A 27,069-nucleotide genomic window follows, 5' to 3' on the forward strand; every position below is an offset into this window, starting at 1 on the left:
AGATGAAAGAAATCTACAAAATATGCCTTTCCAGCAATACTCAAACTTAAACTAGTAAACAAAAGCATGTTCTTCTCTTGAGGTGACGTTACTCTGAACTCAGTTATTACTCCTTGATGTACTAATCTTGAAAACCGGATAAAGGCAGCATACAACGCCAACTTGTGCATCAGTAAAGCATTCAAAACCTGCTGGGTCAGATTAAGTATTTGAAAATTAATAAAAAATAATTGGAAAAAATATGGTGCAAGCCAGACTCAAAAATGTAAGTTTTTTTTTAGGAAAAATCACTGCAACCCTAACTCACTTGTACATACAACATGTTGAACCGTAAGCAAAATATTCCTCAAATTTCACTCCTGCTACCAGTATCTACAAATATTTAATGACATTGACATGAAAAATACATACGAAGCCATGACTGATGAGTAGTTTATAAGCGCTTACTTTTTAAAGCTAAATGACAAAAATAAGTGATGGCCATTCAATTAATTTTGCATCTTATGTCACTCTTACCCAAACCTAGATGTGGGTGATGTTCAATTAATGACCAATTATTGTCATCAACACAATGACATCTGTATATCAACAGCTGGCAGACATCTCTGGCAGTCATGTCAGATGGAAGTTCAATTGCCTTACTTGTTCCATCTTCACTAAAAACTTTAATGATCTACCAAAAAAAAGAGAAACCGCTGATTGTTATCCAATAGAGTTTGTTAAGGAATGTACATTGCATTATTTAAAATACTGAACGCAGTTAGTAGACTAATTCAGTCACTTAATGAAAGTGGAATTATCAAACATCCATCAAACAAACCTTTAAAACTAATTTCGAGCATTATTTAAGTTTATTCAAAACCATACAATTTACAGCTACAGGTAATGCATGCCCTCTTTCAAATATTTAAAATGTTAATCATTCTGTTGTACTTTTAAATGTTTTAAACCACATAGTCATTTGTTGCAGATTAATGAATTGTACAGTAATAATGTCATTTATGTCATTTCTTCCCCTGACATTTCAACTGAAAGCAGCTTTTCAGCACTAATATAAACTGCAGTTAAGACAGGCCTGTTAATATTATCAGCTCACGCCACAAAGACACATCACTAACATGAGAATAAGGAGGAAACCTTTAGGGTAATACGTTGTATCTTACCTCAGTTTGGAAAATATAGCAGTTAGGAGAACAGGATGGCATTTCAAAATTAAGCCTGCTGCTTTATCTAGAGTTCTTTGTCTGTTGCAAACCCTTTCAGTAATGTAGCACACTCAGGATGTTATAATGTATCAAAGGATTACTGTACCTGTTTTATACACTCCAAGAGCTGACTAGTGTTGCAAGAGATTACATTACTCTAGGGTGTGTACGTGAGTCGGTGAGCTCTACAAAGGGTTAGTACACACAGTCAGTTAGCTAGTGAATCAAACCATGTGTGCTGACCAATCAGAGTAACCTTTTCTGGCTGATGTAATCAGTTCCCACACAGATCATTACAGTGCTCCAATTTACTTTGCCATTCTAGTCAATTTGAGAATGTGTTTCAAGAGGACCCACATACAATGTCACAAAGAATTTCAGACATATTAACAAAAACAAAAAGGTTTAGAAATCTGAATAAAAGTTAACATGAAATTTATAATCTATCTTATTTGCCAACTTTACTCTCACAATGGGAAGCTTTGTAGTAACTGATGTAATCTAAACACAATTTAAGCATTGCATTTGTGCAATACTGTCAGGTTTAGTCACCTGTAGCACTGATTGAGACTCTGGAAGGCTAGCAGTTGCAAACTAATGGATTTATATCCTCTATAGAGCTAACATAAAAATCACACTTTATTTTACTTTTAAGCAGTGGCTGCACACAATGGTCAGCCTCATTTTAACATTTTCAATGTAGCCCTTTCCAAACTAGAATTAAGTACTGGAAATTATGAACCTATTGTTCAATCAAGTTTTTTTAGAACTGAGATGTGTTTGCAATCAATGAATAAATGCTGCTGTAGAGACTCAAAATGACCCACAAGAGCTGTAAATAACCATGTATTGACAAATTTGCAACTCTGTTTCAGCATTCCCAATTTCAAAGAAAGGTCTGCAAGGTCCAATTCAAAATTGTTACTGGACTAAGTTAGTAGACAGAGGTGTAACATTACATGAACCAAGAGCCACACAAGCAACAGTAAACTATTGAACAGTATTCATATTTTCAGTCAATATGAAACAACTGGATGATGCAGTAAAAATATCTTCTGAAGGGAAAGCCTAATCTGTTCAAGTCAGCCCTTTAGAAATTTCTAAAGACTAGCTGTCAAAGTGTTTGAATACAAAGATCAGTGTGAAGTTCTTTGTGAAGAATCAACATCCCCTCCTCTTTTCGTTTGGAATGTTAAGCAATTTAAGAGCACAACCCCTACAATTTTTATTTGTCTGAGACTAATCAGTAGAAGTGTATCCCACACTATCATCATCATCAAGCCACGGACCAATACTTGATCTATTGAGACATGTAGAAGAACTGGTAGGCATAGCCATTAACAATAACCTACAATACAAACTACAGGTAAAGTTCTCAAAGTCCCTGAGGACCACAGGGCTGTTCTCACATTCAAGAGGGGTTTAACCTGAGGATCATCACACCGCTAGCAAAGTATGAGATTGAGAAGGTGGGGCCTTCATGGTACTCCGCTGGTACAGTAAATTCACCTATGCAGTTGGTATCGCTTTACATCATAAACCAGCTGCCTAGCCAAGTGAGCTAAATGACACCAATACAAACTGCACACATGCTAGACAACAAGAACACACCACAGATCAAGCAAAATATTTCAACAAATAATAGAGTATATTAAAGGTCTACAGTTGTATCACATTCAACTGTGAATGCTGGTGGACAATTAAATGTCTAACAAGAGGCAGTGATGGCTCCAGCAACCTTCCCATCCACGATGATGGCAGATCCTAGGTAAGGGCAAATGGCTTGAGCACGTGCGATTATTTTCAACCAGAAGTGCACATCCCGACCCTTCTGCCAAAGGTCACGATCATCAGATGTCGATCTTCAGCCAATAGATTTCATTTCATATAATTTCAAGATATGACTGGGTACACTGTAAATAACCAAATATATGTGCCCTTTCAGCCGACTGCAGGAGCGGAAAGATGCTGAAAGCTAATGCTCCAGAATTAGTTGTACCTTGCAACTGTATTGGAACAGCTTTGCCAAACACTAGCATCTTTTTGACCAAGAACAAAATTGCTTAGGTATGTCCTGTTCACAAAAAGTAGGGTAGCAAATCTGAACCAATGAGTTATTGCCTCATAAGTCTTCTTTCAATCATCAAGGAGATGGAAGGTGTTGTTAATATTTCTGTTGAGTGTGATTTATTCAAATAACTTGAACATTGATAATTGTTTTGGTTTCTGGCAGGATAAGAATATAAGAAACAGAAGCAGGCGTTGGTCATTCCTCCCTTCAAGCTTGCCCTGCTGTTCTATAAAAGATCACCGTTGATATGTCCCAGGCTTTAACGTCTCTTCCATGCCAGTTCCTCATTACTCTCAAATCCATGATAGTTCATAAATCTACCTCCTCTTTTAATGCTTTTAGTGATCTAACCTCCACAACTGCGGTACAGAATTCCAAATATTCACTACTCTCAGAAGAAATTCCTGCATCCCCTTATTTAATCTGTCCCCTAATTTGAGATTCCCTCCATAAGAGGGAACATCATCTGAACATCTATCCTGTCAAGCCCCCAGAATATTTTATGTTTCAATAAGATCACCTTTTATTCATCTAAACGCGAGCAAGATCTAACTATTTAACTGTTCTTAATAAGTAAACGCCTTCACCCTAAAATTACTCTTTTTTTTCCCCCCCAACTGTCTTCAATTGGTCTCCATGTTTAAGTGAGGATATACTGGATACAGTACTCTAGCAACCTCAGTGTTGTTATGAGCTTGTAACAATTGCAATAACTGTGCAGATTTTTAAACTACAACATTCATTTGCCTACTTCATTACTTACTGCACCTACACAGTAACCTTTTGTGTTTCACGCACAAGAACACCCAGATCCCTCTTTAGTGCACCTTTTGGGAGTTTCTCCCCATTTAAATAATAGTCTACCTTTTGATTTTCCTGCAAAGCATATGGCCTCACACTTGCCTACAGCAAACATCCGCTGCTTGTTTTTTGTCCGCTCACAACTGTCAATATTCCTTTACAGATTCCTTAGATAGGTAGAGAGAAGGTCAAGGAGGTGGGCATGGAGTCAATAGAGTGTAGGTAGGGAGTTAAAATGGGGGTTGGTCAGTTGGGAGAGAAGACAGACAGGTCAAAGATGTGGGGATGAGAGAAACCCATTATTATTAACCTATTATATAAATATAATGTGAGGAGGAAGAATATTGAAACTACCATTTGTAAATGCCTTAGCAAATATTGAAAAATGTTTAACGCAAAGGTCATATCTTTTTAAAAACTGAAAGAACTATGGATGCTGGAAATCAGAAACAAAAACAGAAACTGCTGGAAAAGCTCAGCAGGTCTGGCAACATCAGTGTAGAGAAATCAAAGTTAATGTTTCGGGTTCAGCGAGCCTTCCTTAGAAGGGTCAAATCTTTATTTTTCTGCATTCTTGATTGTGCACTGAAATGGCAAAAATCTTCATTTTAATAATACAGGATTGTAGAAAGGATTACTGCACATTTTAAAAGCAATTGACCAGACATTCATGACAAGTGCTTGATCGAGAAAGGGAAGAGTGTGACAGATGATGCCCACCATGCCTACGCTGACCAATACTTATAAAGTGCTGGAGATGGGGCTTGTGAAAGTCTGGTACAGTCCTGCATGCTTTTACCTGGGTTATCTTAGATGCATCGTTATTGCAAGCAATTTCTGTTTTGAGATTTCTCTCATGGTCTTCAGATTAGTTCTCCTCCAAATGACTGCTCTCAGCCAAGTTTCATCACAAACAAACAAAATGGCTACAAAGGTCAAATTTTATTCATCATTGCTTCATAAAGTCAATTATTGTCATGCAACATGAAAACAGCTTTTTGTCCGATCAGTCTACACCGATCATAATCCCACACTAACCTTGTCCTACCTGCTTGCGCTTGGCCCATATCCCACCAAATATTCCTTATTCATGTACTTATCTACGTCTTTTAAATGTTGCAATTTGTTGGAAATTTTTGTAATGTTCTTCTTGCAGGTTCCCATTCAATCATAACAGAAGCATGGAGTCTTTATAGAACAGTGTTTCTTTACAGAACAAATCCTTGAATTATTTAATGGCATTTATATAAATTCATTTTTAAAACAATCCACCTGTCTGCTCTGAGCTGCAGAAGTCACGCGGCTGTTGGCAGTCAAAACGCAAGACTCAAGACCAATTTAATGACAGATTAAAAAATTACATCATATTCATGGCACCCTGTTGACATATGCCTGAGGGTCATTATAACAGGGTTGGGAGCTGCAGGCTGATTTTAAAATCTAACATTATCACAGTCAAGTCCCAGTTAAGCAAACACTGATTTTTTTTATTCATTCATGGAATAAGGGCTTCGCTGGCTAGGAATGCATGTATTGCCCAGAGGGCAACTAAGAGTCAACCATACTTATTGTGGATTTGGAGTCACATGTAGGCCAGACTAGATAAGAATGGCAGTCTCCTTCTCTTAAGGACATTAGTGAACCAGATTGTCAGCTCTGTGTGGGTACAGACTAGGAATATTTTTTTTTAATACAAAGGCACGGAGCACTGAAGTTTCCTTCTGTAAGAGATTAACGGAAAGAACTTTAATGTATTTTGTTTTAAAGATAACGACAAACAATATGTCATGTCAACATTGTCCCTGAGGTCTGTCCATGGTGAATGCCAGGCAAGTTGGCACAGAAGGTGTAAGGGGAAAGAATGCAGTCATGAGTTGGTATCAATTGGTTTATGGGCTATAAAAAGACCCATAGTTGTGAACCATGGGTAAGCCTTGATTGTACAGAAGGTCATGGGGTGGTAGAGAGACATATGGTCCTATACCCTCCATGTCATTCTTGGACCATAAGACAAAGGAGCAGATGTAGGCATTCAACCCTTTGAGACTGCTCTGCTATTCAATGACATCATGGCTAATCCAATAACCCTCAATTCCACTTTCCCGCCTTAATACCCTTACCGATTAAAAACTGGTTCATCTCAGGATTCGATATGCTTAACCAGTCTCAACAGCCCTCTGCAGTAAATATTTCTATAGATTCACAACCCTCTTAAGAAAATCTTCCTCATTTCTCCCTTTATGTGTATTCTGAGATTGTGTCTTCTGGTTGTATGCTTTCCCAAAAGGGGAAACAACCTTTCCACACCTACCTTGCCAGGTCTAAGAATTTTGTATATGTTAAGGTGATTGGAGGAAGGTATAGGGGAGATGTCAGAGGTAGGTTCTTTACACAGTGTGGTGGGCGTGTAGAATGCGCGGCTGGCAGTGGTAGTGGAGTCAGATACTTTAGAGACTTTTAGAAGACTCTTGGATAGGCACATGGAAGATAGTAAAATGCAGGGTAGTTTGACCTTAGTAGGATTATAGTTTGGCTCATCGTGGGCTGAAGGACCTTAACTGTGCTGTACTGTTCTACATTCTAAAAAGATTACTTCTCACTCTTCTAAATTGAAATGAGTACTGGCCCAACCTACTCAACCTTTCCTCATAAGGCAATCCCTCCATACTAGGTATCAGCTGAGTGAACTTTCTCTGGACAGTCTCCAAAGCCAGTATATCTTTACAAAAGGGATCAAAACTGTTTTCAGTATTCCAGCTGTAGTCTGACTAGTGCCTTACGTAGCTTTAGCAAAGGCACTCTCCTTTAGTCCTCCATTCCCTCTCAGATAAAGGTCAACTTTCCATTTTCCTTTCCTATCACCCTCCAAAGACGGATGAGAGGTTGTCGTCATTCATGGATGAGGACTCCCAAATCCTTCAAGCTTTCTGCAATCTTTCTCCATTTAAATAATATTGAGTTCCTCTCTTCTTCCTGCCAAAGTAGATAACACTACATTTTGCCTAATTACATTCCATCTATCAGGTTTTTGCTTGCTTTCTTAACCTGTCCAGACTCTGTCATCCTTACCAATTGCCTTCCCATCTATGTCTGTTTTCTTTTAAACATCATTGCCCTCGAAATATTAACCTTCTTTCTCTTTCCATAGATGCTGCTAAATCTGAATTTATCCAGTGCTTACCCTTTTTATTTAAATATATTTTGGCTTTGAATTCTCTCTTTTCTAATGTTTCCATTATTTCTGGTCGTTTACAAAGTGATAGAGTCTAGATTTTACCCCATTACTGCTTAAGTCTAATCAATTAAGACAACTAAAGTGAGAGCAGCAGCAGGGATCTACTGAATGAGAATAAATTAAGCGAATGGTCAGAACAATGGTAGATTAACTAGAAGTGTTAAATACTGTACATGAGTGAAGACAAATAAATAATGTGACATGGTATTAATGTGTTGAAATAGCTGGGGATGACTGCTCTTCGAGACATGTACATTAGCATATATTCTTCGAATAATACCAATAAAGATGAAGAAATGCCAGGTTTTCAGGAAATTGTTAAAACAGAGAAATATTGAGGGCTTGAAATTAAACAGACGGTGGAAGGGATCTTATGAAGGATTACTGGTTATGTTAAAAGGGAAATGGCAAGCATTTGATTAAGGAAGCTATATAGATAATGATTATCAGTGAGGATATCAGCAAGGAATTATTATCACAAACTTAAATGAGCCAATGGATAAGGCCAAAATTAACAAGAACAGTTCAAGAACTGAATCAACAGTGCTCTATCCAAATGCCCTCAACATTTTCAACTTATGAACTGCTGGCTTAAATGGAAATTCACATATATGACCTGATAGCCATTAAAAAGACTTGACTACAAGGAAACCAAATCTAGGACTTGACTGTCAAAGTATACATGACATTCAGGAAGGACTGAAATCTGGGAAAAGGTGGTGCGCTAGCTCTCTTCATTAAAAAGGGCATTAGCACTGTAGCAAGAGAAGACTGTCAATCTAAAGTTCAATATATAGAACCAGTTTGCATGGAACAAGAAAATACTGGCAGGAGTTGTTTATTGGCTGAACGACTGTGGTAATTCGAATCTCAGTACTATTCAGAAATTAGGCATTAACAAAAACAATAGTGATCGTGTGGTTTTTCCATCTAAATACGGACTAGACAAATCTAAGAGGTACAAATTCTGTGGAAGACAAATTCTTGGAATGTATATAAGATGTTTTTCCAGAGTGGTACACTGAAAAACCAACTAAGCAACCAAATAAAAACCAAAAGAACTGCTGTAAATCAGGAACAAAACAGAAGTTGCTGGAAAATCTCAGCAGGTCGAGCAGCACCTGTGGAGAAAAAAATCAGAGTTAACGTTTCTGGTCTGGTGAACTTTTCTCAGAGCTTCTTGTTGTTGTAACTAAGCAACCAGCTATTTTAGATCTAGGACTTTGCACTGAGAAGAGTCAATTGATAAATGTCGTTAAAGAGGCTTTAGAAAGAAATGGCCGCAACCTTAAAATATTTTATATTGAAATATATCACGTTCAAATTTAATCAAAAACTCAGGTCTTGATTCTCAACAAAGGAAACTGTGATGGTACAAAGGGCAAAGGGCTGTAGAGAAAGAGAGAGAGTGCAAGTGAGTGCGCGAGAGTGCAACAGGGAACGACCTACCTGTAAATCACTCATCTGTCCTGGAGAAAACGTTGAAATCTATATTACGTACATAATAACAGGAGACTTCAAAAATAGTGGTGAGTTGGACACATTCAATATGGACTTATGAAGGATAAATCATTTTTAACAAAATTGTTGAGAATTTAAGGATGCAAACAGCAGAACAGCGAAGTAATAACTGGTGAATGATATATACTCAGACTCGAAAAAGCTTTTGATAAAAACACACACGGAGCTTCATTCAGAAAATTTCAGTATGTGACATGGGGTAGGCGAGGGGTATGCGAGGAAATATACAGGCATGAACTGAATTATGTGCAGAAAATAAAGCTGAGTGAATCAATGTCAGGATCACAGGTTATAAGTAGCAGGTTACCACAAGGATCAGCACTTGCACCCAGCTATTCACAATCTATGTACACTGATATGGATGTGGGGATTAAGTGTAGTATTGCCAAGGTTACGTGTGATCCAAAACTAGGCAGAATCAGGAGTTGTGAGGGGATGCAAAGTCACGTCAAGGGAAATTCAAGGTGGGGGGTATATGGGTGGAAATGGAATACAAAAGAATAAACGAGAGCTAATCCACTTTGGTAGGCGAAACTAAAACGGTGGGAAGCTAGAAAGTGTTGAACTTCAAGTAATATCCCAATGCACGAGTCATTGAAAATTAAATACACAGATATGGCAAGTAATTAAGAAAATGGTATGCTGACTTTTAATAAACCAAAAAAAAAGGATTTTAGCACAGGAGTACAAATATCTTACTTCATTTGTATAGAGCCCTGGTCAGGCTTCACCTGGAGTAGTGTATGTATGTGGTTTTTGTCTCCTTACATATGGAAAAATATAACCTGCCACAAGCGAATGTAACAAAGGTTCACAAAATCCTTTCCTGGTATGGAGAGATTGTCCTCTGAAAAAAAATTAACAGACTGACCCTTAGAAGAGAGAGAATCTAATTTATTTGTACAAAATTCTTCCAGGTCCATACAGGATAGAATGGCTGATCAGTCTAGAACTAGGGAACAGAGTCTCAGAGTAAAAGACATTTAGGGTAGAAATGAATAGAAATTTATTAAGTCAGAAGATGGTGAATCTTGGGAATTCTTCTGCACGTCAGAGCTAATGGAGATTAATCCTTGAGTAGTCTTAAGGTGGCAATTGATAGATTTTTACAAATTAAATACATCAAGTTGCTATGGGATTAGGGCATTAAAATGTTCTTTAAGATCAACCATGATCTCACTGAATGCTGAAGCATGCTCAAAAGAGCTCAATGGTCTACTCCTGTTCCTATTTCTTCTCTTCTTATGTTCTTAATGGAATCCATGTACATCTAAAAGGTACAAGATTGCAGAGACATTTTGTCTTTTAGTTTGTTTTTCAGCCAAACTAGCACTGTTTCCTCCAGGCTTATACTAACAACAATTGATCAGTCACCTGTTTACACAAATTGGATTACAAATTGATTGATGCTCCATTGTGTCTCAGCAGGACCCTTAAGACAGTCCAAGGTTAAAAGAAAATTTCCAGGCAGCTGTCAGTTTACCTGCTACCATCCAGTCTTCCTTGCTATTCAGCTACAGTTGCCGCTTCTCCATCTGACTAGGTTTATGAGCAAATTTGGCACTAAATCAGTTCACTTGTGAAATGGCTCATATTTGGATCAATCTAGCGAGCCACTGGGGTACAACATGATTCTGGTTCATGTAAAAAAGACAATATGCATTTGGAGCACAACTTGTCAACATCATATGTTGCTTACAATTATGCCAGTAGAAAATGCTTTGCAGCAATTAAGAGTCTTGCTTAAAAAAGGAAACTTGCCATATTTCATCTTGTACTTGAAAATGGCAGCTGGCACCAGGTTGGCAGGTGAAAAGGCTACTTTCAAAAGCACAGGATCACAGAATGGACAAAACCATTTCTTTGCACCATCACAAAATTGCCAGAGATGGCGTTGGTAGATCTCAATAAAATACTTAAATTCCATATTGCTGGTGCTCCCACAATGGTCTTAGGACGTTCAGTCCGGAATACTGACATAGTCTTAATGAATGGACAACATTACAAATGTCAGAATGACTTATGACTTGAAAGTGAACTTCAATGTGATGAGAGATCCACTACATTGCTGCTTTCTCTTTTTCAATAAAGTTGAAGCTAAGGGAGGCGACCAGTTGCGGTTGTGGTGTTATTTGGGTTTACTAATAATTTAAATAAAAGAAGGGTGTGACACGTTGAATAACTGCAGTGCAACTATATACTTCATATTCAAGACAGCATCATACTGGAAACCATAAAGAAATTAGAAAGGCATCAGATTTACGACCCATCAAAATTCACATGAGCAAAAAAAAATAGCAGTCATTAGTGAAAAATTCAAAGGATATGGATGGTTTCTATCCAGTGGTTGTAAAAGATGAAAGTTCAATCATTCCAAGCATATAATCAGGGTATCTGCAAAGTTCCCTTAGTTTGGAAACAATTGCTTTAGATTAAACAGAACTGCACAACGCTCAAGCTACACAAGTAGTAGTAAGGAGAACAGAAACAGCAAACTATAGCTTGGCCTGCTGTGTTCATCCAGCCTCACATTTTATTAAACAATAGACACACTCACCTAACATCTGTCTTCAGGAAAATACGAGGAATAATTAGGAATTAGGAGTGATGGGACTGTACACTTGGGGGAAAAAAAGCTCAACTGATCATAGGTTTGTAAAAAGTAGGCCATGTCTGACAAATGATTTGAAGAGGTGTCTAAGAAAGTAGGCATTTATAAACATTAAATATGTGGACTATATATTTAAAGGAACTTATTGAAGTCTCTCATTAGAGAAGGTGAGCTAAAACTAAGTTATGAAGTTGGTCAAGCAGCAACTAACAGTAGGGGAGGCAGCCCACAGAGATCAATATTGAGGTATATATTCACTGCATTCATGATTTAGATGGTGGTACAGACAATCACATATCAAAGTTGATCAAGGTTACAAAGTTAGGAAGCATTAAAAGCAGTGTAAGTGGAAACAAGCTGCTTATATTTTTGTAATTTAATGTGAATGATTGAAAATTAGGAACAATGGAGCTTGGAGGTCCATGTTTTAATTGTCTCTGGACATCATGGGCAAGTAGAGAAAAATAAATCAAAAATGACATGGTAAATGGGTGTTCTACCTTGAGGACAAAAGAGAGAATGATAAACTTAAATTGGTTGTATGTGCAACTATTTGCACACTTGAGATGGTTCAATTCATGGAACCACTTCTAACAATGCATATTTGTTTTCAGTATTGGATACATGGGCTGGTGGAGAACTGGTTGTACTCTACCCATGAACAACTGAAGGAAGAGTGTGTTTGGTTCAATCAAATCATCACTGGGACATACAGCGTACGCACCCAATGTTGTACCAGTGCTAGAGGTCTATAGCACTGTAAATGGTCCTTTGGCCAATCATGTCTGTGACAGTCAAAAACAACACTTATTCTAATCCCTTTTTTTTAAGCACTTGGTTTATCGTCTTATATGCCTTAGCATAAAAAAAATGTGCAACTAAATACTACTTAAATGTTGAGCGTTTCTGGTTTTGCCACCACTACACGTAGTGAGTTCCAGATTCCACCATTTTCTTTGTGAAAAAAACTTCCTCACATCCCCTCTAAGCCTCTTGCACCTTACCTTAAAATCTCTGCCCCTAGTCATCGATTCCTTCATCAAGGACAGAAATTTCATTCCTGTCTGCCCTGACTGTATTCCTCAATGTTATACATCTCAATCAGGCCCCCCCATTTCCCCCATTCCTCTTTGCTACTAGGAAAACAGGTCCAGTCTATTCAATTTCTCTTCATAACTAAATCTTTCCAGCCATGGTAACATCCTAGTAAATCTTCTCTTCGCCCTCTCCAGTGCAATCTCTTATCTTACAATGTGGATTCCAGAATTGCACACAATTCTCCAGGTGTAGCCTAACCACTGTTTTCTACAATTCCAGCATCACCTTCCTGCTCTAGTTAATAAAGGCAAGCATCCGCCATGCTTTCTTAAACATGTTCTCTATCTGTCCTAGGGATCTGTGGATATGCACATGAAGGTCTCAGTGATCTTCAGTGCTTCATAGGGTCATACTGTTTATCATGTATTCGCTTGCCTTGTTTGTCTTGCTCAACTGCATCACCTCACAATTATCTGGATTGAATTCAACTTGCCACTGATCAGCCCATCAATATCATCCTGTAAACTAAGGCTATCTTTCTCACTGTTTACAAACACATCAATTTGCGTATCATCTGCAAACTTACTGATCAATCAAGTCTCAGAAACGGAAAGGGCCCCACTGTGAAACCCCACTGGACACAGATTTCCAATCACAGAAAACAGCACACACTGCTTCCTGCCACATAGCCAATTCTGGATCCAATTAGTCAAATTTTCTTCGAATGTTCACCATCACTCTCCCATGCAAGGATTTATAAAAAGCTTTGCTGAAGTCCAAGACAACTACATTGAATGTGTTGCCCTCATCTACACATGTGATTACCTCTTTGAAGAAGTCAATCAAGTTGGTCAGACATGACCTTTTCTTAAAAAAACCGGTTGGCTGTTCTTGACTAATCCGTGCCTCTCTAAGGGTAGATTTATCTGTCCCTCAGAGTTGCTTCCAATAGTTTCCCCATCACCGAAGTTAGATTGATCGACCCATATCCCTTGTTCCCTTCTTGAATAACTGTTCTTTGGCTGTCTTCTAGTTCCCTGGTTGGTCTCTGTGGTCAGAGAGGAATTGAAAATTATCGTCAGTGCCTTGCTTTTTCCTTCCTTGCCTGACTAAACAGCCTGGAATACATTCCAATTGGCTCTGCAGATTCATCTACTTTTAAGCCTGCCAGGTCACTCAGACGTGCTACTGTCTATGCTAATTTCTTTAAGTATATCGCAGTTCTTCTCCATGATTTCTATACCCACAGTCACTCTCACTAGTGAGCACTGACGGATGCATGATATTACTCACTTGTGTAGTGAACAGAAGTATTCCCCCTAATTTTCTTTTTCTGCGCAAACCTCTTCAATTTGTATGAAACAGCCATTTCCACAGCTAGAAATCAATTCTGCGATCTACATTTGCATACCAATCATAGAACGTCAGAATGGCTGTGCGTACATACAACCGCACAACTTAAGGAACGTTGGTGGGCAGAATGCCCAATTGCACAGATCACAGTTCGTTAGTGGAAATACTGCTTGCATATCCATTGAATAAAATGATGTGAAATGGACTACATAAAGTCACTTCAAATTTCCAATCAACCAATCTAAGACAATCTTAAGGGATTCTAGCCAGTACTCCCTCCAATTAGTATGTATGAAAGCTCAAAGGTGTTGCACAGTTCTGCAGCTTAAAGGGGCCATGGCTTATTTATGCTCATGAAATGCAACATTTATTCATATGCAGGGGCTTGCTCTCTACAAAAATAAATCTGATACTTTTATTTTGAAATTACCCTCGAGTGTTGAGAGTTTATAGGTTCTGAGTGCATTTACCTTGGTAATGTTCCAATCAGCCAACATTTCCCTTCTCCTACACACCAGAACATAGTTACAATATAGGAAATAGTAGCAAGAATAGGCCATCTGGCCTCTTGAGCCTGCTCTGCCATTCAATAAGATCATAGCCGATCTTTTAGTGGATTCTGCTCCATTCACCCGCCCGATCTCCATGACTCTTAATTCCTTCACCGTTCATGTAATCTATCCTTGCTTTAAAAACATTCAATGACGTCGCCTCAACTGATTCACTGGACAGGGAATTTCACAGATTCACAACAGTTTGGGAGAAGAGTTCCTCCTCAGCTCAGTCCTAAATTTGCTCACCCTTATTTTGAGGCCATATCCCTTAGTTTTAGTTTCATCCGCCGGTGGAAGCAACCTCCCTGCTTCTATCCAACTACCCGCTTCATAATTTGATGTTTCAATAAGATCACCCTTATTCTTCTAAATTCCAATGAGTATAGACAGTCAATCTTTTGTCACAAGCCAGTCCTCTGAACTCTGCATTCCCTCCAGTGTCAGTCCATCCTTTCTTGAGTAAGACCACCAAACCTATACACAGTAATCAAGGTGTGGCCTCGCCAGCACCCTGTGCAGCTGTAGCATAACCTCCCTGTTTTTAAATTCCATCCTTTTAGCAATGAAGGACATCATTCCATTTGCCTTCGTAATTATCTGTTGTACCTGCAAACTACCTTCTCCCAATTCATGCACAAGGACACCAAGATCCCTCTGCATAGCAACATTTTCACCATTTAAATAATAGTCAATTTTGCTGTTACTTCTATCATAATAGATGACCTCACATTTACCTACACTTTACTCTACCTACCAGACTATGGTCCACTCACTTAACCTATCTAAATCCCTCTGCTGACTAAGTACTTTGCACACTTTGCTCTTTCATTCATTTTCATGTCATTAGCAAACTTTGACACAGACTTGGTCCTCCACTTCAAATCATAAATGTGAATTAAAAACAATTGTAGTCCGAAAATTGATCCCTGGGGCAGACTATTAACCACTAATCTCCAACCAGAGGAAAAAAATATTTATGTCTACTCTGCTTTCAGTTAGTTAACCAATACTCTATACATGTTAATACATTACTGATGTGCACCTTTATTTTATGCAGCAGCCTTTTGTGTAGCACCTTGCCTAATGCCTTCTGGAAATCCAAATACACCACATCCATCAGTTCCCTGTTGTTTGCCATGTTCCCATGAATCCATGTTGTGTCTGCCTGATGAGACAATTTCTATCACTATTCCTTCTTTAATGATAGATTCAAGCATTTTTCCCATACAGTGGTTAAGTTAATGGAACTATCGTTATCCACCTTTTGTCTACCTCTTTTTTAAACAGCGGCATCACATTTTCCAATCTGCTGGAATCATCCCAGAGTACTGCATATTTTGGTAAATTACCACAAGCGTGTTCACTATTTCTCCCACCATGTCTTTTAGTGCCCTGGGATGCATTCAATCACAACCAGGAGACTTGTCTACCTATAATCCCATTAGCTTGCCCAATACTACCTTTTCAGTGATAATGGTCGCTTCTAGGTCTTCACCTGCCACAGCCTCCTTGTCGTCAATTACTGGCATGTTATTTGTATCTTCCATTGTGAACACCAACACCAAATAAATGTTCAATGCCTTGACTATTTCCTCTTTTGCCATTATTAATATACTATGCACTGTTTTGATTGTTTGAAATTCATCATTTTTGTGGCCGTCATAATGCATACAAGACAAAAAACCTTTGGTAATATTATTGCTCTGTACTACTAAACAATTATTTAAGGATACTGTATGTGTAAATATTTGAGGGGAATTTGCTGAGTAGAATATGGGGAAAGAGCACAGGTTTGTCTGGGTAGTGGTCAGGCCACTGTACAGTGTGAACAAAAGCGAGCAATGACTCCCAAATTCTACACCAAATATTGATAAAACAACGTCTTTCACAATGAAGTATGGCATCCTTGTGATGACATTGTGGTAATGATCATCGGACGAGTAACGCAGAAACCTAGGCTAAAGACATGATTTCAAATGCTATCATGGCAGCTAGGGGAACTTAAGTTCAACTAAACCTGGAATTGAAAAGTGATCTCAGTAGTGGTGATTCTGAAGTGTTCAGTTGTCAGCAAAATATATCTACTTCACTAATGCCCCTTATGGAAGGAAATCGAAGATCCTTGCCTGCTGGTCTGGTCTGCATGAGTCCAGAACCACAGACATGTAGGTCAGTCTTAAATGCCTTCTGAAAAAGGCCCAGTGAACCTCTCACTTCAAGGGCTATAAGAGAAGCAAAAATTGGTCTTCCTTACAATATCCATATCTCATGAAGGAATAAAAAACAAATTTCTTGTACTAATAAAACAAGATATCAACTCACAGCACTGATGCACACCTTATTGTGCACTTATTTTTCCATCAGTCACACTTTTGTCATGCCATTCAGAAACAGAAAGTCCACTAAGTTCGGGTGAATAAAAAAATTGGCACTATCATTGTTGCTTACATTGCACTTTTAAAAGGTACTTTTTAATTTAATCAAGGAATTTGGGAATCACTGGCTAAGCTAGCATTTATTGCAATGCCTAATTTACCCAAAAGGTGACAGTAACTTGTTTTCCTGAACCAGAGATCCTCAAGGTATAGGCACACCTATTTTGTCTGTTATGAAGATTGCTCCAAAATTTTGACCCAGGAAGTGAAGGTTCAGTGTTTTGACCTTCTTGGTCATAGGGGTAGTGGGTTTGGAAGGTGCTATTGAAGGACTCCTGATGAATTGCCGTCATGCATCTGATAGATTGCACACACTACTGCATCTGTGGTGGAGGCAGGATGTAGGTGGTAATGTGTGCGGTTGCAATCAAGAAAAAAGTGCTCTGTCACAGAGGGTGTTCATCTACAGTGTTTGTTGCAGCTGCATTTACCCAGGCAGGTGGAGTGTATTTCATTACCGTCATGACATGCACCTTATCGACAATGGGCAGGTGCTTAAGTCAAGGTCGCAAGTTCCTTGTCTATGATACTAGGAATTCTGAGACAAGAGGGTGAGGTGAATTGAATGTTTTTTTTATGACCCCTCTCATCTATTTTTAAAACTTTATTTTCTTACTCCCTGTCGAAAATAAGCAATGCTGCATTTTCCGAAATTCTGTTTGCCAAGTTTAATTTTTAATGACTCACAACAAACTCTTTCAGGTTAAAATGAAGCAGTTCATTGCTCCATAACCCAGGGTAACGGAGAGATAAATATGGAGAAAAAAAGACAAAGAAATTAGAAAGGAAAGGAGTGAAATTACAAATTAAACAGTGTTATTTCTTGTGAATTAGTGTCCTGTAAGTCAACGTCTAGTTGAGGTTCTTTCAGTTGACTGCACACAGAAGTTCCTATCATGGGAGCACAGATGTAGTTGACTTGTACATGAAGGTGTCATACTAATAAGGGGAGGATTGCTTCACAAGTGAACCTGCAGGGTTCCTTACATGGATTGGATTTTGGAGCGATATTGAAATTAAAGGCAATTATTTAACCAAGCCTGGATTTTCTGCTTCTTCAAATGTTACAAGCAGACTAACAGACAATACTGTATAGTTTTGAAACTAACTGTTTCAATCATGTGACTGAACTTTGGGATGAGACACTACTAACAAGGTAATTTGTGTTTTTTTCATCAGAAACAAGTTATTTTTCCTTTTACGGCAGAAACTGAGGAGTAATTTGCACAAAATCAAGCATTTATGGCTTTTACAGGTCTCTTCTTCAGAAATGGCCAACGCCGCCATCTCAATGGCTAGTATTTGGTATTGACTTGGCTAGAACACTCAGTTCAAAAGCATTACATTCCAAGAGGTGATGAGTTTGCTTTTGCCCTAGTAATTACAAGACAAGACATCATTAAAAGTAGGCAACTTGCTCACTGTATGCTGACAGGAGCCATTTTAAAAGCTGGCTAAAATTCATTTCAAAACAAGAAATAAAATAGGTGACAACATGAGGTGACAAGTGAGGAAGGTTAACAGAAATTGCAGTGGGAATTCAGCTGGGGAAGCAGGCTGGGAAATGGCAAATGGAGTTTAATGTAGATATATGTCAGGTGTTGCATTAAAATCAAACCAAGGTAGGAGTTTCACAGTGAGTGATAGGGCTTTAAGGAGTGTACTGGAACAGAGGGATCTAAGAGTTCACATGTACTGTTCTCTGAAAGTAGAGTCACAAGTAGACAGGGAAGTGAAGGCAGCTTTTTGGCACACGAACCTTCAGTCAGGCCACTGAGTACAGAAGTTGGGAAATTATGTTGCAGTTGTACAGAATGTTGGTGAGGCTGTACTTGGAGTATGATTTCAGTTTTGGGCACTTTGCTACAGGAAAGATGTTATTAAACTGGAAAGAGTACAGAAGAAATTTACAAGAATGTTGCCAGGACTCAAGGGACTAAGTTATAGGGAGAGGTTGGACAAACCAGGACCTTTTTTCTTTCGAGCATAGAAGACTGAGGGGAAGTCTTATAGAAAAGTGTATAAGATTGAGAAGCATGGATAGGGTGAATGCACTCAGTCTTTTTCCCAGGGTTGGGGAATCGAGGACTAGAAGGCATCAGCTTAAGGTAAGAGAGCAAGAATACACAGAAACCTGAGGGATAACTTTTTTTTTACACAGAGGGTGGTACAAACATGGAATGAACTGCCAAAGGAAGCGGGTGAGGCGGGTACATGAACAACATTTAAAAGTCATTTGGGCAAATACATGGATAGGAAAAGTTTACGAGGATTTGGGTCAAGTGCAGGGAAATGGGATTAACATGGACGGACATTTCTGGCCGCATGAACCAGTCTTTGTTGAAGGACATATCTCTGTGCTTTAGTACTCTATGATTCCAGAATATGAACATAAACCATCCCTACAAAAAAAAGGTTTAATGTTTTCAAGGAGGCCTTAACACAGTGCCAAATTTAAGATTCTTACAATCCTTTTGTTCGATAAAAATATGAGATGAAAGCTATAGTAGTAAGGATTCTATCAGAGTAAATACATAGTCTAGAAGTGCATTTAAAAGTGTATCTTCCTATTTATTTTCAGCAATACAAATTGAACATTCCCTATATCATTTTGTGCAACAATTCCACCATGTTAGATGAGACCAGTACAGATCTAGCAATTCAAAATGGGGCATCTATAAGAAGCCATCAGCAGCAGCAGCACTGTATTCCTCAATAATTTTAAAGCACAGCATTTTTCTCAAGCTACTATTAGTACCAAGCCAAAACATCAATCCTGCTTCAATGAAGAGTGCAGAGTGCAGCAAGGCAGCAGTGGATATCTTGAAAATAAGTTGACAACTTGGTGAAGTTAGACTGGACAGAGGAAGAAACATCACAAATATCTCCAATGATCCCCAGTATATCACTGAAGAAGGTAAAGCTAAAGCATTTGCAACTATTTTCAGTCAGAGTTTTTAAGTGGATGATCAACTTCTGCCTCAAGTTTTCCAGGATCGTAGATACCAATCCTTATCAAATTTGATTCATCCATGCGATATCAAGTAACAATAAAGACACTTAATACTGCAATAGCTATAGTCATTGATGATATCCACTCAATTCTACTGAAAACTAATGTTCAAAACTAGATGCACCCTTCGCCAAGTTGTTCTAGTACAGCAACAACACTGGCATCTTCACAATAATTTAGAAAATTGTCTAAGCATAATAAAGATCCTATCTGGTATCTTGTTGCCAGAATTCTCATTCAACCGACAGGACTAGGTTTCTTCACTCTGAAAACATCATTTGGCCACCTCACTCTTTCCCCTTTTCCACAAACCTCACCGACAGTATTTATGAGTAGTCCTGGCCTTAACCAGCACATTCATGTAACCAACACTCCCTTTCACGTGCATGTTGGATTCTGGGGATCTGAGTGTGCTTTACGTTCAGAAAGGGGCCAAATCCAATAAATATCACTCCATTAGCATCCTATTGGCAATCAAAAATGACAGAACATGTCATCTATACTGCCATCAAATGGCATTTAATACAGAGTAATCAGCTCAATTTGCGTTTGACCAGGTCCAGACTTCATTAACACCTTGACGAAAAAGTGAATTTGGTCTTATCATAAAAAAACAGCTGCTACAAAAGCAGGTCAGAAGCTAGGAATACTGCAGTGCGTAACTCAACTCCTGACTCCCCAAAGCCTACCTATCATTGAGGCACAAATTAAGGACCAGCTGCGTAATTCAGAGTGTGAGAAGAATAATGCTGATGACCAATTTATAATCACCACTTTAGTTCACAGTGTAGGGCACTTGTCTTTACCTGAGGCTATAACCAGTCCAATATTTTGCAGGGAGAACATTTACACGCACTGCACCTGTTTCAACTCAAAATAAAACTTGCACACAAACAAAACTTTTCACTGTACCTAGCACGTGACAATAATAAATCATATCAAATAGATGGCAGCCATTTATTAGTTCATTTCTCAAGGTGACACCCTGACCAAAGTCAACATGCCTGATTTAAAATTTAAACAAAGTCAAATATCATTAATTGGTGCATTCACCATTGCAATGCCTCTACCAATCTGAATCTACTTACTAAGCAATCAGCAATTTCCTCCTTTGCTGTCTAAATGTTGTTTTTTCCTGTGAATTGGTATTCTTCTGATCAATGATCTTGATCAATGAAGAACTAATAGCTCTGAAGTATGACCTTTATCAGCAATACTTGAAGAAACATAGTACATTCAAACGGTCAGAAGGCACTGTCTTAAAATCTTGCAGTAATGACAAAGTAACATTCAGTTTAACTAATTTATTGATGTGGTAAAATCACCAATTGCAACATCTTGGAAATGTTTACTTGCATCTTTATTATTGTGCAAAAAGTTGTCCAGAATAGCCACAAACCTAGCGCTTTGTACATTACACTATCTTTCCAAGAAACACACCAAGACTAATGGGAAGGGGAGGGCTAAAAGGTAGGAGAATACTGAGGTTTAACGTGCTGTTCTTGCCCGTTAACTGCTGTTATTGTGCTTACTCTGCTGAATTTCATACCCAGTACAACATTGCTCCTTGCCGTAAGGAGAATAAAAAAAAGTGAATGTCAAATTCTTACTATTGCGACAATCTGCATTTTGATTTATTGTATGTGACAATTAGTTCTGAAAACAAACATAAGTCTGCAACACCCACGTACGAAATCTTCATAACCAAAGGTGAAATCATGACTGGTCAAAATTGGAAACAAAATTGCATTGAAGTTGTCAGCCATTCTCACAGGCAGTATAGGAAATCCAATAAAGGATGCCTGAGATAAGTTCCGCTCGGTACCTCTGGATTATCTGACTTGGTACAAATTTGCCATGTAACATTCCAAACAACTGAAGGGGAATTAGGCCATGCTGCAGCACAAAATGACAGCAAGCTATGATTTGACATAATGATCTCTTAAAATATCCTGCAAATACAGCTAAACTCGTTCTCCAACAGAAGAGCTCAGTGACCCTAAATTATCCGATGAATATTTGCCTACTCACCAGCCTGTTTACCTAGCTGAATCTGTAAAGGCCAAAAAAAACACTCCAAGATTTGGCACTGCAGCATGAAAACACAAAAAACACGTTTTACTGTAATGACAAGACAGTGTATTGCATGCATCCAAAGGCAGCACACAAAACAGAAAAAGATTAATTTATTCAAAAGCTTTCAATACATTTTACAGTATAAAGTCAAGCCACTGTAAGGCACAAACACATTGAAAAATGTAATTTTTTCTTCACATATTGGCTGTGTTTTCATTTTTTGACAGTCTATTTGTAGGCCAAACCACTGTTGCACAGGAGCCTCCTCATCTATCTTAGTGCACTGCTTAACACAAATTTGTGAGTAGGCCCCCTGCAATTAGACTTGTAATTTTACTGCAAACTGCATGAACTGAAAATGGCTCAAGCTGTCCGAAGTTAAACCTGACCAGAAGTAGGGTGTTGTACTAATTATCTAATTAAATTGAGAATCTGGTTTTGATTAAAAAGCCAACAATTGCTGGATGAACAAATTCAAAAATCACACAATACCAGGTTCTAGCCCAGCAGGTTTAACATAGAACATAACAGCACAGTACAGGCCCTTCGGCCCTCGATGTTGTGCCAACCTGTCATACCGATCTCAAGCCCATCTAACCTACACTATTCCACATATGTCCATATGCTTGTCCAATGACGACTTAAATGTACCTAAAGTTCGCAAATCTACTACCATTGCAGGCAAAGCGTTCCATTCCTTTACTACTCTCTGAGTAAAGAAACTACCTCTGACATCTGTCCGATATCTTTCACCCCTCAATTTAAAGCTATGCCCCCTCGTGCTCACCATCACCATCCTAGGAAAAAGGCTCTCCCTATCCACCCTATCTAACCCTCTTGATTATTTTATATGTTTCAATTAAGTCACCTCTCAACCTTCTTCTCTCTAATGAAAACAGCCTCAAGTCCCTCAGCCTTTCCTCGTAAGACCTTCCCTCCATACCAGGCAACATCCTAGTAAATCCCCTCTGCACCCTTTCCAAAGCTTCCACATCCTTGTTATAATGCGGTGACCAGAACTGTACGCAATACTCCAAGTTTGGAAAGTTAAGCAGACTCTGATAAAACCCTTAATAATTATCTCGGGGATGTGACTTAAAACAGATTTTGGAATTTGCATCTTAATCAGTGAAAACTCGCATCCCCTTTCTAACAGTTCTCCACATCCTGTTTCTGCAATCTCTAGAATGCAGGGATGTATGAATGATTAAAGATTCAACAGAAAGCAGCCAGCCAGCCATTTATCAGAGATAACGGGAACTGCAGATGCTGAAGCATCTGAGATAACAAGGTGAGGAACTGGATGAACACAGCAGGTCAAGCAGCACCTTAGGAGCCGGAAAGCTGACGTTTCGGGCCTAGGCCCTTCAGAAATCATTTCTGATTAAGGGTCTCAGCCTGAAATGTCAGCTTTCCCACTCCTAAGATGCTGCTTGGCCTGTTGTGTTCATCTAGTTCCACACCTTGTTATCTCTAGCCAGCCATTTTAGGTTTGTTCACACCAGTTGTATGATCCTTTGATCTCTCTGCCTATAAATTCTGTGTCTGTGTGCTCAACTCTCACTGCATTTGACAAAGGGGCTGCACTCCAAAAGTTTGGGATAGTATGATTTTTGACTTTGTCCACTCCATACCAACACCGGCAGCTCTACATAATTGCTGTGAGGTGCAGCTAAAAAGAATGTGGGAAAAAACCTTCCAAGTAGTTTTGGCCAAGGCAACAATTCCTCCAATGGACACAAAGATTCTCCTGCACTAAATAAAGTGGGGCAGAGGGCCAGTTTGGCCCTTTGTTCAAGAACCCAAGATTTTACATCCCTTTAATTAGACTAATTCTTTTGAAATTTGTATTTTGCTTATTCCTGCTGATGGCAAAATCGAAGCTAAAGTAACAGCTGTTGCCAGTGACTTTGAAGAAATTTGTCACCAAGATCTCTCAATTACTATGAGGCATGGATTTCACTTTTCCTGAAGTTAATTTAAATCTGGTGCCAGGACTAAGCAAGTCCAAGCATCCAGCAATAACTATGCCATCAAGCAGAACAGTCAATCGGATTGTACAATATTACAATAAACTTGGAAGCAAAATGTTAATTTCCTAGAAATGTTAGTGAAAATGACACTTCAGAAACTGAAATATCAAAAGCTTAACACTACAATAAATCATGATAGAAAAACTGCATACAACAAATAAAACATTAGGTTTGCAGGGTCAAAAAACTATCCAAGAGAGTTATGACTTCATAGGGAACAAAAAGTGATTACTCTGCATTAACAAGGATAGGTTGTCAGTTCAGTGATTTCTGAAGATTTTTGTCCACAAAGACCAAGAGCACATCCTGTAGCTAAGCAGAGAACCACTAACACATTTAGGATTTCCACATTTAACTGAACTGTGGATGCCAGATATTTTGTTTCAAGAGGGTAATGAAGTTGAAAGGTGACAATGTTGCCATCATTACAACAGAAGTAAGTGTCTGAAACCAATTGAGATTGGACCCTGCCCTTAATATTTTTTTCCTTCATTCATGGGATTGCTGGCTAGGCAGCATTTATTGCCCATCCTTAACTGCCCAGAAGGTGGTTAAGAGTTGACCACGTTGCTGTGGGTCTGGAGTTACATGTAGACAAGACCAGGTAAGAATGGCAGTTTCCTTCCCTAAAATGCCTGAGTGAACCAGATGGGTTTTTCTGACAATCAACAATGGATTTGTGGTCATAATTTAACTCTTAATTTAGACTTTTTATTGAATTCAAACTTCATCTGCCATGATGGGATTTGAACCCTAGTTCCTGGATTAATAGTCCAAAAATAATACCACTAGGCTATCACCTCCCGCTGATCTTATGTAAACGTCCAAGTGAAACAATTGTTAAGTATTGCTTGTATCTTTTACACCATCATACTCTCAATTCACGCAAGATGACACTATGTGTAAAAAAACTAATTTTTATCACCTTAAATAATTTACTTGCTTGTCAAAGGCAGTCAATAACAACCATAACGGACTACTTAAGGAAGTCACTTCACTTCACGTCAGTGACTATAATTAATCAAGCACTCCAAAGTTCTGTGCAGCCTTGCAGAGTTGTCAAGAATACAATAAAACAGGAGCTGAAGTAATCAACACAACCCTCCAGTCTGTGCTACTACTCAAACTAATTGTGCTGATCTTCAGTCTCATTTCTGCTTGTTCACACTCTTCGCAAACCTCTCAATTTCTAAAAGCTATCTACAAGGCAGCCGGCAATTTTGCTTCCTATTTAGTGTATCTGACGTTGATGGTGTGGTCTTGCATCAGTACAGCCTCCCAACATCAACATTTATAAATGTTGCACATTTTAGAAACAATTCTGCTTTTGATTTTAAGTTACATAAATTGATGCCCCAGAGAGAGTTGAGAGACAGAGCGAGAGGGCAATAGAGGGATTTAGGATACATAACATTAAGGAAAGGAGAAAGCAAAAAAACAAAATGATAAAGTCAGGTCAAATATGACAATTACAAATGCAGCTTCCTAATCTCCATTCATTCCATACCTTAGTCACAGATCCTGGTAACTTTTAAAGCACAGGACATATTTTGTAAAGAAGGATGGTCCAATCAATTGGTGACAAAACTAAACATACTGGTTCTGTGGAGTGCATTATTTTGGATAGCCATCTTGCAATAACGGAATCCACCACTGAGTACATAAAAATTTCATAGAAATCTGTGCCGCAAAAGTTGATCGGATACTCCGGATGGAATTCAGACAGGTTATTTCTTCCAAATTTGACAGCTTTTAAGTTCACAGCCCATAATTATGAGGTCCATGCTTTCTCTTGCATCATACAGTCTGATGCACTCTAATCAGAACACATTATGAATCAGTGACTTCTCATAAGGAAGATTATACTTATATCCAAGAATGGCAATACATCCAATCTCTTTACCAGAACTGCCTGAAGTCGGCAGGGATGCCAAAATGGCCACTGCTGAAGCTGATCCAAGAAAGCCCATCTCAGAACACCAGTTTGAGAGGCAGGTTGCAGGCAAAACCATCTTAGCTATGTTATATTGTAGGTTTCTATTAAGCTACTTGAAACAATGCTTTGTTACATTGCATTATACCAACTCATGCAAATGCCAGCACATTATATTAGCGTTCAGCTGGTGCCATGGGCATAGTGCAGCTAATGATGTTTAAAACAAGTCGATTACCCAGCAACTACCTTGAAACTCGAAAAAGCATGCACCGTTATGAGTTCCCAACTGTAGTCAAGACAGCTCTTACACTAAACATTGTTACATCATAAATAGTTCCACAAATAATAAGTCAACACAGATGAACTACAGAAAGACTCATAGTAGATAATGTCATTATGTGCACAAACATCTGGCATCATGTCTCGAGAGAAGACACCATTGTATTTTTCTCCCTGGTGGTGACTCCAGATTGCATTCACCTCAAATTCTACCAAGGGCCAAGAACTTGTGTTATTTCAGTAAAAACTGAAAATATAAATTTAAACATTCTTATAGGCATAGTTAGTAAAATTAGGAAATCATTTAGAATACTAGAAATGAACAACAATTCACGCACCGAGAAAGTCAGTCATGTTTTGAAACAGTGTTATATGCATTTATACTCACATTTTTATGGGGAGGTGGATCCTGAGGCATTGAACCAGGAGTCAACACTGGTGAGCTGGCAGGGCTGCACAGTTCTGGAAAAGGGTTTGGAATGGCGGGCAAAGATGATGTACGGAATTGATCATCTTCTTGAAGTCTTCTGTACATTAAGATTGAAAGATTGTACACAAAAATTCAGTTGAAAAAGTGACCAAAGAAAAATTAGCAAAACCCCCATCTCCAGGATTTATATCATTCTATCACCTGCAGTACAATTTTTTAGAAAATTACTTGATAAGAGTACCAGAAACTCTATTTTAATACTGTGCTTTACACCAATTCAGATAGATGCCAGCACGTTACATCTGTACTCAGCTGGTGTGCTCAGTTTTTAAAAATATTTCCAATCAGCACCATCAAAAACAGAATTTAGTGTTCAATATCAAATCAAACAGTTGCAATTACATAATTTGCAACTAGAAGCAAACTATATTTATCAGCTGAGAGATGGCTTACAGTAATTCACTGGACCAACACAGCA

The 27,069-nt window shown here is 38.5% G+C and overlaps 1 protein-coding gene across 12 annotated transcripts in view; it reads right to left on the reverse strand.

The window, feature by feature from the left end:
• grb10b (growth factor receptor-bound protein 10b) overlaps nucleotides 1–27,069 on the reverse strand; it is a 173,888-nt gene that overhangs the window by 51,364 nt on the left and 95,455 nt on the right. For all 12 annotated transcript variants that reach the window (XR_009447406.1, XM_048557100.2, XM_048557110.2 and 9 more), the window contains 2 exons: nucleotides 26,550–26,688; nucleotides 517–673 (listed from right to left, as the gene is read on the reverse strand). Coding sequence is in view for 11 of the 12 variants with exons in the window: in XM_048557100.2 (XP_048413057.2) it covers nucleotides 517–673; nucleotides 26,550–26,688 (296 nt within the window). In the remaining variant the exon portion in view is untranslated. The remainder of the gene's footprint in view (nucleotides 1–516; nucleotides 674–26,549; nucleotides 26,689–27,069) is intronic.

The sequence above is a fragment of the Stegostoma tigrinum genome, chromosome 2 (assembly GCF_030684315.1).
Source record: "Stegostoma tigrinum isolate sSteTig4 chromosome 2, sSteTig4.hap1, whole genome shotgun sequence".
NCBI classification, from domain to species: Eukaryota; Metazoa; Chordata; class Chondrichthyes; order Orectolobiformes; family Stegostomatidae; genus Stegostoma; species Stegostoma tigrinum.